Here is a 15,566-nt window from a genome sequence, read left to right on the forward strand (position 1 = left end):
CACAGTGGTACAGCAGCGGAAAGACTCTACCCATTGTCACAAAATCTAACTTTGTATAACTAATAGCAGGTAGTACTACTAGTATAGAAAGAAGCATTGGTTCGTACATCTCCATCTTGCACTTCCCCCATCAGGCTGGCGCGTTCCGTCCTTTGTTGCATCCCTTACATATCGCTCAGTTTAATGCCCTGAATGACGTTGGAACAGCCCCTCCAAGAGCCGTTTCTAGCCTTGCGCTTTTCCCTATCGCTTCCTCCACCTGATAAGAACGGTCAAGTGACCCCTCCGCAGCCAACCAACCGCCCGAATTAGTGTTATGTAATAGCTGTCTCGGCCAGTAAGACATGAGTCAAGGAAACTGAATATTCTTTTTCGATAAAATAAATTCGATAAATTCGATAAATTAAAAGTCAATAAATTCATTTAATTGACCACAATGATAACCCCCGAGGGCAAGCGGGAGTCGGAGATACGACCACTAGTGCATGGTAGGCAATTGGGCCATAACTCCGAGCCACGGACTAGGACAAAAGGACGCAACTCCCACATCAATCCGTCCAAGGAGTCTAAATTATCTTATTTGCGATTCTATCCTAGAAGAGCAGCATCTATTCCCAACCCAGATACATTGACCTTCGAAAACCGACGCACAGGCACAGGCAGGGGCATCAGCCACGGCCGCTAAAGCAGGAGTCAACGGATCCGATCCGATCGATCTCGAGCCGTCGTCGGCACTCCGTATGGCGCAGTCTCGGTTACCAGAAGGATTCTAGATTCGCTGGACAAGGAGCGCATTGAGCGCATTGAGCACCTTGCGACGAGATGTACGGAGTTTTCTCTGCGTAGCTTCGATGTGAGATGCGGCAGTGCTGTCGTTTGGAAGAAACACACACAACACCTTACATTAGTCCTTGTATGCTGCTTAGGTCAGCAGACAATGCATTTGATGCAGAGTCAAAACGTAGAGATGACCCAATACACCCAGATACTATCAGTTAATTGGTTGGAGGAGTAGAAATTCAAGTAGCTCCCTAGACTAGTATTGTCTTAAAGGAGTGCTTGAACCAATACATCAAATTACCAAGTAGGAGGGGCGATGTTGTAATTGGAATGCCTCTCTGCCATAACCAGCGTTGATTTGCTGGATCGCACAATGAAGCAGAGACCAAGGCTCTGGGTGAAAAGCCATATAAGCATGTGTACACTTTTGTTGATATTCTGCTACACGTACTTACAATATGTACAGACATCAACTGGCTGACATATGGCAAAAATACTAAATACTCTCTGTATGATTGAGAGGTTCCCACTAGCCTACCAAATATGAGTCAAACGCAGTTCTCTACAAAGGGGCGAGGCTTGATTCATCCAGGATCATGTATTTCTTTCTCCTGGCTGTGCTTTGCAGTAGTTAGTAGCAGCGGTCAACTCTCAGTCTCAGAGGGTCCAAAAATTTAGACAAAAGTCCAAAAAAAGAACCAGCCGACTTGATATCTCAACCAAGTGCTGTATAGGAAAAGCCCAATGCGGGGGTCGAACCCGCAACCTTGAGATTGCATCAGAACGTGTGCTCTTAAGAGTCTCACGCTCTACCGATTGAGCTAACCGGGCTGGCTTAGCACGGTTGAGCTCGAAGGCGGCTGGCTGGTTGTTGGGATGGATGGAAGGCAAATAGATATATAAAGCATCTATGAAAATTTTGGCATTCTAAGTGGGAAAAAATGTGGTTCACCGAGGGGCTAGCGGTGGACACAGCGATCTATTTCGGTGAATAATTTTCATTGGCTAGCTGGTGCTTAGTAGCGATAATATATGTCCATAAGTAGTTAGCGCAAATGCTTAGTGATCCTCTAAATAATTGCCGCCGCCTCTGCGCGAAGGATCACTCAGCGATTGCCCAATTTGTTCATACTCTGCTTCGAGTTCTTTCTTTTCACTGCACTTCTGCGCCGACTCAAAATCTACCAGAACCGCTTTTCCATCTCGTATAAGAAAATTGTATTTGTTAATATCGCCATGCTTAATGCCTAGAGAGTGTAGCTGGGCGAGGCTATCTTGGCATGCCACCAGGTCACCAACATCAGCAGACCTCGCACCCTCTATGTACTCCAGGACAAAGCCAATGACTCTTCCAGCCTCTGTCAAATGAGCAATGAATTTGGGACCGACACCCTGGTTAACTATCCATTCGTAGGCTGTTGTTTCAGCCTCAAAGAAGGGTATTTTCCATGGGAACTGAGCAAGCTTGATGAACAGCGCTTGGTCAAAAAGCGGATGCGTGACCACGTATATGTTTTGGCGTAGACGACGGAGTTCCTTGAACTCTAAATGATCGATTCGCATGCGGTGCCAGGTATTTGAAATTCCAGGCAGGTCGCTATGCGAATAACTGGAGAAGACTGGGTTCCTACTCACGGGGTCCTTGGAGACGTGACCCTCGTTCCATTCACCAGGTGGAAATGGCGGTAGTAGAGGAATCAATATCGGACCAAAGGTCTGAAAATCTTTTGGTATAACACCCGGGTCGACGGTGACATATTTCACGTGCTTACCATCGACTAGGAAGCGGTATTCGCCCTCCTCCTCGTCATCCCAGTCGACAAGTACTGCTAGCAGCTCGACGTTACTATTGTGGGTGGATGACATTGTGGGGTTTGACGGGGAAAATAAATACGAGTAGGTAGTAGTATAGACGGCCGCTCTGGTAAGAGAGGGGATGTGTAGCTATAGACTCTAGTAGGAGATCAACATGGTTAAAAAGCTTTGCACAGGTGAAGCCATGACCAACTGTAGGCGTGACTGAAACCCTGATGGCCTTTGGTACGTGCTTAGAGACGGGCACGATGCTTCATTTCTGTAGACGGTTTTTATTGGCTACTGTACTCCGTATGGCGAGGCGGTATTTCTAGAATAGGCTAGTACGATACTTGCTGTTTATCGCTCCCATATAGAAATGAGAGCGCGAGTTATTAGTATCTGTGCTCAAGAATTCTTATATCTCCAGACTCAAGGCGAGCTTCAAAACGTCGGTGCATAGCAAATTGAAAGCCGTGTTGTAACCAAAGACGGGGTTGACCTCCACTGAAATCGAAATTGCTGGTGATTTTAATTTCGTAATGATATGGCCTGGATATCAACATTCGAGCAACAATAATATCACCAAACCCGTCAAGCTGTAGGGTAGATGTGAACTGGCTTGCCTCGGACTCTGAACGCGGTTAGCAGTGGGTAGGCTCTCTTCAAGAGGTGCCTGGAAAAACAGCTCAAGAATACAACGCCGATGATTATTGATACAGTCAAGTGGTAAGCATTAGTCTCGGGGCACAATGGATTGTTTAATGATCGCCTATCACGGCGAGTGACTTCCGTTGCGAGTTGTGTCTCGACGGAGGCCGCAATTTCGCATCATGCTATTATAGATGGATAACACACATCTCTGGGCCTTCTTATTTATCTACCTACACGGAGTACACTGTCCAATATGGTAGATAGCACAATGGTGAAGCTTGACAAAGTGTAGGCTTCGAAATCTCAACACCCGACGGTAGGTTAGCGCAACGGAATGAGCGACGCCAGGTGAAAGTGACTCAGATGGACATATACATGCCAAGCCATTAATTCGCATCTGGAGTGTCACGCAACGCATTTGTTTGGCTTTCCAGAGTAGCAGCCCGTCATCCTTGCGTATCATGGCCATCCACAATCCTGACCTCATATAGCAAGACCCGTTGCTAATCGGGAAAACGCTCACGACGGCGCGTCGACAAGGCGAAATTACAGGGGCCCTCTATCGGAGACGGCTGAGACTAAACAATTCAATCAATCAATAGCTTGAGCCAGTCCCTCTTTAGCCACCCGGGATCCCAATCAAGCGCCGCAACCGTCCCAAGTCGACCCTCTCGAATGCTACCACAATCCACTCGGCAGTACTACACGCTACTGTACCAGCAGCCGGGCAATCAGGGCTTGTGTAACGAAAGTAGCGTTGGATCTGTCTCGCAGAGAGCTTATTCTTTCCTTATTTCCAGAGGCTGCTGCGCCTCTCGCCTCGCAAACCTGGGGAAAACACATGGCCAAGTGTGGGCATCTCTGTGGTTGGCGGAGCTTGTTATTAACCGATAACCTCCACGTTGGTCGTCTTCTGCATGTCGGTTGCTCGTTGAGGAAAAAACCACGACTGGGCTTACTGCAAGTGTCCTCCGGGGCGAGAAAAGAAAAAACATGGGGCGTAAAGGTGGGGAGAAATAGTGCGAGTACTCTACATGTGCGTATCACGCCTGCGATGGTATTTCACCCGGAGACAAGGGAGACAAGGAGCTCCTTGCAAGGAAAGACATGGCTTGAGGTTAGCGGATAGCGGCAATCGGGAGAGAGAAACGCGAGGTAACATAAGTCAGAAAACTTTCCGTCTGCCCTATTTGCCGGGGACGTGTACGAGTATTGTACTCGTATTAATTGAGGGCTCGTAATGGCTCGTAATGGCTCGGGCATGATTGAGTGTGTGGTCCGCTGCTTATTGGAGGCTTTTTTTTGCCTTTTCGTCTGCTTGGCCGTGATCCAGCGCAGGCCCTTGTCATTGGATGTTGCGTGCTCGCCGCTCAACCCGCTAAAAATCTTGAGGATTTTCTTTGCAATGGATGGTGCAAGTGCAAGCATGTCGCGACAACGGTTGGGGCCACGCAGAGTGGAGCTGAGGATAATTGAGCTGGGGCCAGAGGAGGAGGGATCGTCAGCTCATTAGCGGACCAAGGACTGTGAGTATGGATGGATGATGGCTGGATGATGGATGGATTGACTCAGGTCAGGTTCAGAAGAGACGCCGTCGCTTTTCTTTGTTCGCCGCGCCTCTTCTTCTCTTCCACGGCTTCTTCGCTAGCTTCTAGGGTGAAAAGAAGAATTATGATTTGATGGGGAAGCAGTGTGATGAGAAACATGCATGCATGAATGCTGGCGAGGATTGGAAGCAAGGGCGAGTAGGTTCCGGTTCCGTAGGTAGTTCGAGGTTTTTTTTCTGGAGCTGGGGGCTACTGAATGTGCCAGGCTGCTGCTATGAGGATAGTGGTAGTCGACTCCATAGGTAGGTACTCGTACGGAGTAGTATAGTTTCTTCAATGCGTGTGCGGCGTAGTGTCTGGGATCGATATTTGCGGCTGACATGGATCAACGTCAATGCTTACATGCTACTCGTATCAATTTGATCGAACGCATCAATCGCCCGTGTTTTATTAGCAGCGGCGCTCGGTTAGGCTATAGCGGGCAGCCTTATCGCGCCTGGAGGTTGAATTGACCTAATCCAATGCTGAAGAAGCTGGTGCCACCCCAAAGGCCCAGCGCAACCACTAGCGAGCGTAATCATGTCAGGGGTTACAGAGAGGTTATGGGTCGTCTTGGCAGTGGTTTTAGCTCGGTGCGAAATGGCACTGAGCGGGTTTGGCGAATCAATGGGCGATGTGGCCAATCAACCAATCTTGCCGCAAGCGTCTGCCCAGGTAATTTGCCCGCCTCCGGACATCTCTGCGAAATTAGACTTCTGCCTCTTCAATCTCTTCGCTCTCTTGGGCTGATCCTGCTGGTCGGATGATGATGCGGCGGCTGTAGCGACTCCAGAGCGCCCGATCCCATCCCGCCCGCCCGCCACGCCTCACCTCGCTTCACCTCGCTGTGCCCTTGGCTCGAAACCTCGACCTTTCCTCTCCTCTCCCTGTTGGCCGGAGGCAGAATCCAGTCCAGTCCAGTGTCGGGACCAGTCGCTCGTTATCAATCTCGAAGCAGCCTCCTGGTCTTGTGCGCTTCTTGGCACGCCCGGATGCGTTGAGGCCTCGATTCTCTCTTGGATATCCTGCCCCTCCGTCATCCAGCTTTAGCCCGAACTCCCGCCGCAGCGCAAGCACGCGCGGCCAACCTTCATTCATCTCCTAGCGATCCTCCCACGCCGCGTCCCGGTCCTGAGGATTCTTCATAACGTTACAAAAAGTACTAGTAGAGCATCGCAACCTCTCCAGCCCGACGTCCACCATGAAGATGCTGTCGCCCAACTTTCCGATGCGGCGGTCGTCCGGCCTTGTGCGCTACGGCGTCTTGGCGGCCATTCTGCTGCTGGCCTTGTACACCTTTAGCCACAGCTCATCAGATATCTCCCGCCTACCGCATCCTTTACCAGTAGACCCGGTGCCGGGCAGACCATTGCAGAACCCAAATTCAAATTCTGCCAACGGGGCTCCTGTCGTCCCTGGAGGCGTAAACGCACCCGTCGCGACAGGAACCACCAAGCCAGGCTCAGATAACCAGGAGCCTATCCACAACTCTCTTCCTCCTACTGGTCCTCCACCCACCAACGGCGGCCACCCCATTGACAAGCTCGTATACGATGCCCAGATGACATTTGCCGAGCTGACCTCGAAGCAATCCAAAACCGTGGAAGAGGCTGCCCAGGCCTATCGCAAGCGCCGTGGCCGCCACCCTCCCCCCGGCTTCGACAAGTGGTTCGAGTTTGCTCGCTCCAAGAATGCAATTATTGTTGAGGATTTCTTCGACCGCATCTACCAGGATCTGCAGCCTTTCTGGGGCCTTGACCCGGCTGTCATCCGCAAGGAGTCGTGGGACTTTGAAATGACAATCAACATCCGCGACGGCAACGCCACCGCGCGAAGCGACTTCTTCTGGACCAAGATTTGGCTCAAAATGATCAAGACAATCGACCACTTGCTGCCGGATATGGACATTGCACTCAATGCCATGGACGAGCCCAGGCTAGTTGTCCCCTGGGAGGAAATGGCCGGCTACATGAAGAATGCGTCCAAGACGATCAAGATGCCAAAGTCCAAGAATGTCATCCGCGAGTTCCAGAAACTGCCTCGCTCAGGCACCGGCGACGTTGAGGTCAAAACGCGCCCCAAGAACTGGGAAAAAACAAGTAGGTTACTCTCTCGGGATCGTGTGGCTGGCTACATGACTTTCTCTCCGTTTCTCCTCCCCTCCCCTTAATATTTTTAATATTTGATATTGACGATTCTCTTCAACATAGAGCCTTATTGGGCTATTGCTCGACGCGGCTGCCCCCCTGACAGCCTCGCGCGAGTGGAAGGTCTGAAGAAAACCGAAGATAGGACGCCAGCTATCAACTCGACATATGCCGAACCCCACATGTACAAGGGTTTCGTCTCCAACTTTTCAATGTCCACCGAAATTTGCCATCAGCCGGACTTGCAAGCCTTGGAGGGCATTTTCATCGAGCCCATTTCTACATCTGCCTCCAAGGTCTTGTTTCCCATGTTTGGTGGCTCCAAATTGGGTGTCAACAACGAGATTTTGCTGCCTGCGCCCATGTATTGGAATGAGGAAGAACGGTTCACTGGTGGCGACAACCACGGCGTTTCCTGGGCCGAGAAGGAGAACAAGGCCATTTGGCGCGGCGTTGCAACCGGAGGCCAGAATACCGTTCACAACTGGCGAGGGTTCCAGCGCCATAGATTTGTTGCCATGAACAATGGTACAACAGTTTCGCGAGTGGAGAAAGGAGCGGATGCTGAGAACTTCGCGTTGCCAGGCGAGGAGTACAATCTACAAGCTCAAAAGGATGGCAAGCTGGGCCAATGGATCGACTCTTGGGCCAACATCAGCTTCACGGATCTCAGCTGCACTCCGCCGCAAAACGGAAAGTGCAACTACACGAGCCACTATTACAAACCGACCAAGGGAATGAAGATGGCAGAGCAGTTTGATAACAAGTACATCCCGGACATTGATGGAAACTCCTTCTCTGGGCGTTACCTTGGCTTCTTGCGATCCACCTCCCTCCCTATCAAGGCCACTGTCTGGCATGAGTGGCACGACAGCCGCTTGGTTGCGTGGAAGCACTTTGTTCCCATGGATAGCCGTTTCATCGATTACTACGCCATCATGGAGTATTTCCTCGGATACGAGGGACGCAATGGCCACGACCACGTTGCAGAGAAAATAGCCACCGAGGGCAAGGAGTGGGCCGATCTGGTGCTGCGCAAAGAAGACATGCAGATCTATGTATTGAGGCTGCTGTTTGAATATGCTCGATTGCTTGACGATAAGAGAGAGAGTCTGGGATGGGTAGACGACGTCCTGAAAGACCCGTCATTGGAGAAGACATGGAAATGGTGGTGGTAATGACCCCTTTTCTTCTTCTCCTCCGTTCTCCTCTTCTCCTCCCACCTTTTGAATTTCTTTCATTTACTTTTTCTCGTAATAATCGAGTGTGACACGATGCATGAGTTGGAACAGTTTGGGACTTGGATAGGCCTGCGGCGTTTGGCGTGGAAGTCGTTTTACGCTTCTCCATATCGGCAAGTAAATTACGGTGAAGGTCTGCTTGTGACGAAAACTGGCGGACAACAGGCGATTTGAAAATTGATACCTGGTTAAGAGTGGCAGGACTTGGGGGGATTATGTTGCAGTACCCTTCCAGCATGGCTATTAACTGGCATGACGTTATTTTTTTGTTCTCATTCTCTCTTTGTTCTTTTCTTCTTCACTCTATTTGATAATACCATTTTCTTTGACCTGAAACTGCCGAGTCACTGTGATGACGGGGCTAAATAGGGCAATTTGCGACGCATTCTACTGTACCCGTACTGGCATGAGGGGATTTCAAGGCATGTAATTGGAAGTGACAGAAACCAGCATCCAAAATATGATGAATTGCCTTCCAGATGACTTACCGCCTGTTTAAAGCTGTGCGGGGCCCCCCTGACAGGCCCCTAATTCGCTCTAGAATTCCACTGGTTCCCGCGGCCTTAGCGCGTGCAAGCACTGGAGCTGCAGGCCCTTGGTATCAATAGGTACACTCTGCTTGATCAGGCGTTGGACGAGTTGAGCTCGCATCAAGCTGGCAAACTTGGCCATCTCCCTACTCGCTCGCCTCTTGCTCACCACTTATTGTTTGCCAGTCTCCAGCTGTCCGCCCGCTCCCTCGCGACTCTCCCAAGCCCTGGCCGAGACAGAAACAAGCCGCAAGATGCACCATGGCTGGCGTGGATGAGAACACAGCCCAGGAGCCCGAATCGCTCCCCTCCACCTCAAGGCGCGTCCAAGCCAACAATGGCGGCCAGACAGCAGACCCGACGACGATGAGCGCGCGCTCGCCGCTGCAGCGATCTGAGCAGCAGGAGAATGCGCCGGCGCCTCCCAAGCATGCCACGATCCCCCCTAACCCGAGCAGCAGGCTCTCCCCAGCGTCGGCGCAGGCTTCATCTCGGCCCAGACCTGGCGGGGGTTCGCCCGCGGGCCAAGGAGACCTCAGCTACTTCGAAACGACCGCTTTGGATCCGACCCTGAACCCGGACGACACGATTTCGGAGGACGCACTCAGAGAACATCTTAAGGATAATGAATCGAGCTTCCTTCCGTCGTTGTCGCCAATCCCTACCGGCTCTGCGAATGTTGGGGCGACCGCCGATGACAGCTTTGTCTTCGACTCGCCCGCGAAGCGATCTGGCCAGCCTTCCAGGAATTCTACCCAGCGCGAGCCGTCGCAGTCCAAATCCGAGTCGAGATATGAGTTAAGCTACAAATCGAGGCCGGAATACACGCACGAGTTTGACTTCAACCCGGAGTCTGAAGATGATTTGACGAGAGCAAGCAACACCACATCCAGCCTAGAGAGGTTTGACTCCTCGCCCGCAGCAGCTGCAGCCGCTCGGTCCATCTCTCGCACCACGGCAGCTCAATCCAACCAGAACACGCCCAGGGCCCCGCAGCAAGAGCACGACGATTCCCTCGTCTTTAGCACTGAAGGCCAGGACCATGATGCTGCTTCCTTTCTACACTCTCAGCTCGGCGGCGCTTCTGGGCTTGCCCTGCGCAATAAGCGCCCCAAGTATGTCCGCAGTGGCCGCTTCAGTAGCCAACGATCCTCGACCTCATCCTTTGTGACCAACCCTGAATCGCAGGAAGACAGCGACGCTACTGTGGGCACTGTAGGGCTGGGACTGGACTATGCGCTACATTCCGGGGGAGCAGTGCCAAATACTCGATCTCCCAACAATCTGTTGCTGCGATCTATAAGCATGGGCAGCATGGCTTCTGGCCTCGGAACTGATGAATTTGGTGACAACACGCGCCAGCTGGAACCGTTGGCCGAGGTGGATACTCCCACCCGAGGAAGAGACAGCAGCTACAAGATGGTGACACCCAAGGCAAAAGATAGCATCAGCACAGCTCCTACGGATACCGTCATAGCCCAACACGTTAAGAACGTCCACGTCCCAGATTCGGTTGCGAAAGAGTTCAAATTCGAAAATGGCCTACAAACCCCACGATTGTCCGGCTCGACGGTTACTGCAATGAATAGCACCAAGGCCACGGGCAAAGGCGGCAACAAGACCTGGACGCTAAAGGAACAGAGCAGTACCATTGAGAGGCTATCCAAAGAAAACTTTGACCTCAAGCTCAAAGTCATGTTCTTGAGCAAAAGGCTCGACACCTTGTCGGAAGAAGGTCTTAAGGAGATGATATCCGAGAACGTTGAGCTGAGAACGAATCTTGCTATAACAACGCGAGACAACAAAATTCTGCGAAAACGAGTCAAGGAACTAGAAAAGAAGGAGAAAGAAGACGAAGAGAGACCAAGTACTGCGCGCAGCGCTGCCTCTTCGACGGACCAGACCGCCAAGATGTATAACGAGGAGGCCCAAGAACGGGAAGAAGAGCTCATGTTTTTGCGAGAGCGCGTTGAAACGTATGCCACGGAGATTGAAAGACTCCGAAACGAGACCCAAGATAGGGAATCGGAGAAGAAAAAACTGTCAGATATTGTCAAGACGCTGGGCGAACGGTCCGGAGACGCTTTCGGCCGCCAGGAAGAGGCGGATGTCTGGAAGGACTTGTTGGAGCAGGAGACTGCGCGCAGAGAGCAGTCGGATGAGGACAATAGGAAGCTGCGAGACGAAGTTTTCCGGCTCAAGAAGGAGATGTCTGGTGCCGGTACGGGCATGCTGCACCATACGACCAACATTTACAACATTACCAAGAAACCACGAGACCGGGGTGCTTCGCCGGGTAGACCCATGTCCAGCGTGTCTGGCGATGCCGATGGTTCTCATGCCAACTTCAGCGCAGCCAGCACCTTGGTCGACGAACTGCGGCGGGAGAGCGAGCAGCTGCGCCACGAGAATGCCGAACTTCGTCGTGAGGTTGGAGCTCAGACCTCGATGCTGACATCCAGAAATCGCGAAAAAGAACGCCTGTACCAGGAAATTGAGGATCTCAAAATGGCTCAGCGGCGTGGCGGTCCTGCTCCGTCAACTATTGACAGTCTCTTGGAGCGATCTGCATCGCGCGCCGGCGCCCTTGAGAGACCAAGCTCGAGGAACAGTGTTCGGACTAGGCAGCTGACAGCGGAGGATGAGGCGGAGCGCGAGGAGATGGAAAATAAAATGGCTGAGTTGCGGGACAAAGTCAGCGAGGTGAAACTTCAGAACCAGGATCTGCAGCGGGAATTGGAGAGCTGCATGGCCGATTTTGAACTTGCCATTAACCAAAAGCGCGAGGCAGACGAGGCACTCATGAGTATGCAGGAAGAGCTCGACAACGCGACGAACGACTTGATTGCCCTGCAGTCAGAGCGTGATGAGGCGTTGAGGGAGCATGGTGAATTGGAGGCCAACTTTGAGGACCTTCGCAGCGAGGCTCAGGCCGAGATTGATGCCCTGGAGGCGGAGGTTCAGCGGCTGCAGGCTGATCTGAGTGACAGATCCGAAAACTTTGAGAGTTTGCAGAAGGAGATGCGACAGATGAGCGAAGCCCTCCTTGGCCTTGAAGACGAGCAAGAGCACAAGCTTCGGCACATCCAGCAGCTTGAGGAAGAACAGGCTAACCAAACACACCGCATCCAGCACCTAGAGCAGGAGCAAGAGTCTTCCAACAAGGAGCTGGAGGAATTGGAGCAGAAGCTACTCGAGTCCAACGAAAAGAACCAGCGCCTTTCCGTCCAGCAGGAGTCCTCCCAGGGCGAGATTTCATTCCTTCGGGAAGAGCAGGAAGCAGACAAGATTCGCATCGGTGATCTGGAAGCGGCCCTTTCTAATGTAGAGAGAAGCTTGGAAGATGAAAAAGAGCGAGTCAAGGAGTTGGATAACAGGATGCAGGAGGAGCGCGCTCAATGGGAGGATGTTACCACCAAGAAGGATGCAGATGTCCAGCAGATATTTGCCAACCTCCAACGAGAGAATGCCGGCGCCAAAGACGAGGTCAAGCGGCTGCGTAAAAGCCTGTCGTCTCGTGAAGTCGAGGCGACGGAGTGGAAAGAGCGGCTGCTGGAGCTGGAGAATAACTTGAGGGAAGCATTGGGTGACCTGAACGGCACCCGGTCTTCGCTGCTAAAGGTACGAATACGTCCACATTTCGCTCTCCAGTTTGGTCCTGTGCTAACGCGAAGCTACCTCGACAGTCTATTGCACGGATGCAGCGTGAACTCGAGAACACTGTTCGTGAACTCGATACCTCTAAAGCGGCATTAGTCGAGAAGGACCGCATCATTAAGCAGCGTGATTCGCTCATGGAGTCACACGCCCTGGAAACCCGCAAAATCACTGAATTGCTTGAAAAAGAGCGGGTTGCCCACCGCAATACCAAGTCTCAATTCGAGTCGTTCCAAAAGACACACCAGCACCTTACCCGAACGGCCAGCACGCAAGATGTCCGCATTAGCGAACTGGAGGCTACGAGAGGCCAGGATCGCCGGAAGCTTGCTATGCTGGAGCAGACGGCCCGCGAGCAGCTGTTGGAGAGGAATGAGCTGCTGCTTCTTCTGTGGCACAAGCTGAGTACGCTCTGCGGCCGAGAGTGGGCTAACAACAATACACTGGTGGATCGGCAAGTTGTGCCGACACTCGAGGTCATCGCGAGTCGCCTCCCAGGATTTTCCAAGAATCTCCTTGCCGCTGTTAAGACCATTGAGGGCATGTTCGCGGCGCTGCAGACAAAGATCAAGTCAGTTGAGAAGGATCTCTATCGCGAGTATCAGGCGCTGGAGAACAATCTGGATGTGCGAATCAAGAAGCTTGACCGACTAGAGACCATGGTCCGCAACTCAGTTGCCGCTGGCTCGCTGGGCTCTCATGAGGTGTCGAACCGTATGATACGTCTCGAAGAGGCATATCGCCAGCTCAAGGTGGAAAATGCTACGCTGAGGACTGCTAATGATGTTCGTGCTCGCGCGGCTCATCAAGCTCCCGGAGGAGGCTCCGAAGCCAGTGCCGGTTCGCCGTCGCCCATGGCTTCCCGTGGACCTGGCGATCGTGCTTCCAAGAGCAGGGCTTCATCTGCCGTGCGTGCCCCGTCCGCTTCTGGAATTCCAGTGTCATCGTCAAGAGCTTCTGGGCTCGGTCTCATGGATGCGACAAATTCCGACGGGAATAGTAACGACAATCGTTGGCTACTGAGACTCCGGGATATGGAGTACAAGCTGAAGATGGAGCGAGAAGGGCGCAACCAGGACAGGCAAGCGGCAAGGCAGCGACTCGGCGGCCTGGAAACAGAAAACCGAGATCTGAGGGAGAAGGTGAGGCGCGCAAACCAGGACACCGAATAAAGTTGCCTGAGTTGTGAGGAAAGAAGAAGGAGATGAAGCGGAAATGGAATTCGAATAACCAAGGCGCCGAGCTGACGCTGTGAGCATTTATTTTAAATTTTTTTATTACACGACAACCCATATCTTATTTTTAACGAGAGCGTATCTTTGTTTGTACATTACCAATACCTGTTATGCCAGGAGAGTAGAGAGGATCGGTGTACGGACATGATGTTGTTTTGTTAGGGATACATGGGGATTGAAAACAGGACATGAAGCCTGCGGCTTGATGTTTTGGCTGGGCAATGCTTTTTGTTTTAGAATCTTGTCTTCGTTTAACCCCCTTTTGTTTCGTCATACAACCCTTCTCCCCTTCTTTTTTTTTTGGGTAGCCTCGGAATTTCCGCAGCAGTGATCACGACTGAGAAGAGACGGGAAAGGGGAAAAAGAAGAAGCTAAAAGGAATATGAAAGTCATGCATACATATCATGCGGAGCTGCGTCTGGTGCTGTTTTACCTTTTTTTAATAGATAATTATGCTTCTCTATTGGATACTTGTCAACTAACGCAGCGCTTGAACTGAGCATTGGCTTCAATATGATCCATCTTGCAGACTTTGGGGGACCTTGACTTCAACTTCAACTTCAGCCTCACCAATGCCTCTCGCTCTGGCCTCTTCCAGAATTGCCTCGGTAGCGCTGGCCCCAATCCTCGTCACCCCCAGCGACAGGACATAGATCAGCTCATCCAGGGTCCTGACGCCACCCGCGGCCTTGATCTGTACCTTTGGCCCGGCATGTTTCCTCATGAGCTTGAGGTGATGCGGCGTGGCGCCCTGGTAGCTATAAAATCCGTTGGGCTGCTTCACGAAGCCATAGCCCGTGCTCGTCTTGACAAAGGCCACGTTCAAGTCGGTGCAGATCTGGCAGAGCCGGATGATGTGGTGGTCCTGCAAAAAGTCGTTTTCGAAGATGACCTTGAGGATGGCGCCCTTTGCCGTGACGAGGCGGTTGATGGCCTCAATCTCGTGCTCGACGTAGCCCCATTCGCCGCTGAGGGCCTTGCCGATGTTGATGACCATGTCGATCTCGGTGGCTCCTGAGGAGACGGCCTCGGCGGTCTCTGCGATTTTCACGGAGGCGGAGGAGGAGCCGTGGGGGAAGCCGACGACGGAGCAGACGCGGACGGGGGAGCCGGCGAGGATGGAGCGGGCGAGCGGCACGGCATAGGGCTTGACGCAGGCGGAGGCGACGGAGGAGGTCCGGGCGAGGGCGAGGCCGGCGCGGAGGTCGGCGTCGGAGAGAGTGGGGTGGAGCAGCGAGTGGTCGATAAGCTGGGCGATTTGGGGGAGGGAGATTTTGATGGTCGGGGGAGCCATGGTTACGGTCATGGTGTGGGGGGAGGGGGGAATGAAGGAGATTCACAGGGGGGCACGCTATACGAGGGGGGGAAGTTTACCGAGGAGAGAGTGAAGAGGTGTGTGAGAGCGAGATCAGATGCTACTAGGGATGGTGAGAGTCTTTCACGATGAGATCGCGAGAGAGAAAACAGCAGATGAGAAAAAAAAAAACTATTAGGCTATAATCTATCACAATCTATGCCTCCAACGGGGAGTTGGTGTGGCTGATGAGGGGTGGGAGCACGGCCGATTGCGATTGGAGTTGTTGCGTGGCTGGAGTGTGGGGAGCGGATTTGCCTAAAAGAGACATGCCGGCGAATTAAGTCGTCTGGGTAATGCCTAATTTCCCGTGGGATGAATTATGGGAGTATTTTTTCTTGGTGATGTGGCATGAGAGAAAGTGTCGAGGGCTGAGGCTGAGGCTCTTAGGGTTGGACGTGCCGAGGTTAGGACGGTGAGGTTTTGGCTCATGATGTATTAGATTTGAAGATGAGTGACTTGAGAACTGCTGAGATCGAGACGGAGTATAACGGAGTTTTAGATGAGGCCTTGTATAATGGATATCAACCGAGCGAGCTTCCCGGCTGCCCATGCTGGGGAATTGACGGATTCCCGTGAACAACAAAC

The 15,566-nt window shown here is 52.2% G+C and overlaps 4 protein-coding genes across 4 annotated transcripts; 2 read left to right on the forward strand and 2 right to left on the reverse strand.

Annotated features, from left to right (window-relative positions):
- Positions 1–1,839: 1,839 nt before the first annotated feature.
- On the reverse strand, positions 1,840–2,646 carry TRIVIDRAFT_63870 (uncharacterized protein; the record flags this gene model as incomplete). The annotated part of the gene is made up of 1 exon (XM_014102445.1): positions 1,840–2,646. One exon carries the CDS (start codon positions 2,644–2,646, stop codon positions 1,840–1,842), a length of 807 nt encoding a protein of 268 aa, XP_013957920.1.
- A 3,369-nt stretch (positions 2,647–6,015) lies between these two features.
- TRIVIDRAFT_148541 (glycosyltransferase family 90 protein) lies at positions 6,016–8,139 on the forward strand (the record flags this gene model as incomplete). The annotated part of the gene is made up of 3 exons (XM_014102446.1): positions 6,016–6,168; positions 6,289–6,913; positions 7,025–8,139. 3 exons carry the CDS (start codon positions 6,016–6,018, stop codon positions 8,137–8,139), a joined length of 1,893 nt encoding a protein of 630 aa, XP_013957921.1.
- Positions 8,140–9,098: 959 nt separating this feature from the next.
- Positions 9,099–13,561, forward strand: TRIVIDRAFT_147105 (uncharacterized protein; the record flags this gene model as incomplete). The annotated part of the gene is made up of 2 exons (XM_014102447.1): positions 9,099–12,353; positions 12,419–13,561. 2 exons carry the CDS (start codon positions 9,099–9,101, stop codon positions 13,559–13,561), a joined length of 4,398 nt encoding a protein of 1,465 aa, XP_013957922.1.
- A 571-nt stretch (positions 13,562–14,132) lies between these two features.
- Positions 14,133–14,918, reverse strand: TRIVIDRAFT_190646 (uncharacterized protein; the record flags this gene model as incomplete). The annotated part of the gene is made up of 1 exon (XM_014102448.1): positions 14,133–14,918. One exon carries the CDS (start codon positions 14,916–14,918, stop codon positions 14,133–14,135), a length of 786 nt encoding a protein of 261 aa, XP_013957923.1.
- Positions 14,919–15,566: the final 648 nt, after the last annotated feature.

The sequence above is a fragment of the Trichoderma virens genome (genome assembly GCF_000170995.1).
Source record: "Trichoderma virens Gv29-8 chromosome Unknown TRIVIscaffold_5, whole genome shotgun sequence".
Classification (NCBI taxonomy): domain Eukaryota; kingdom Fungi; phylum Ascomycota; class Sordariomycetes; order Hypocreales; family Hypocreaceae; genus Trichoderma; species Trichoderma virens.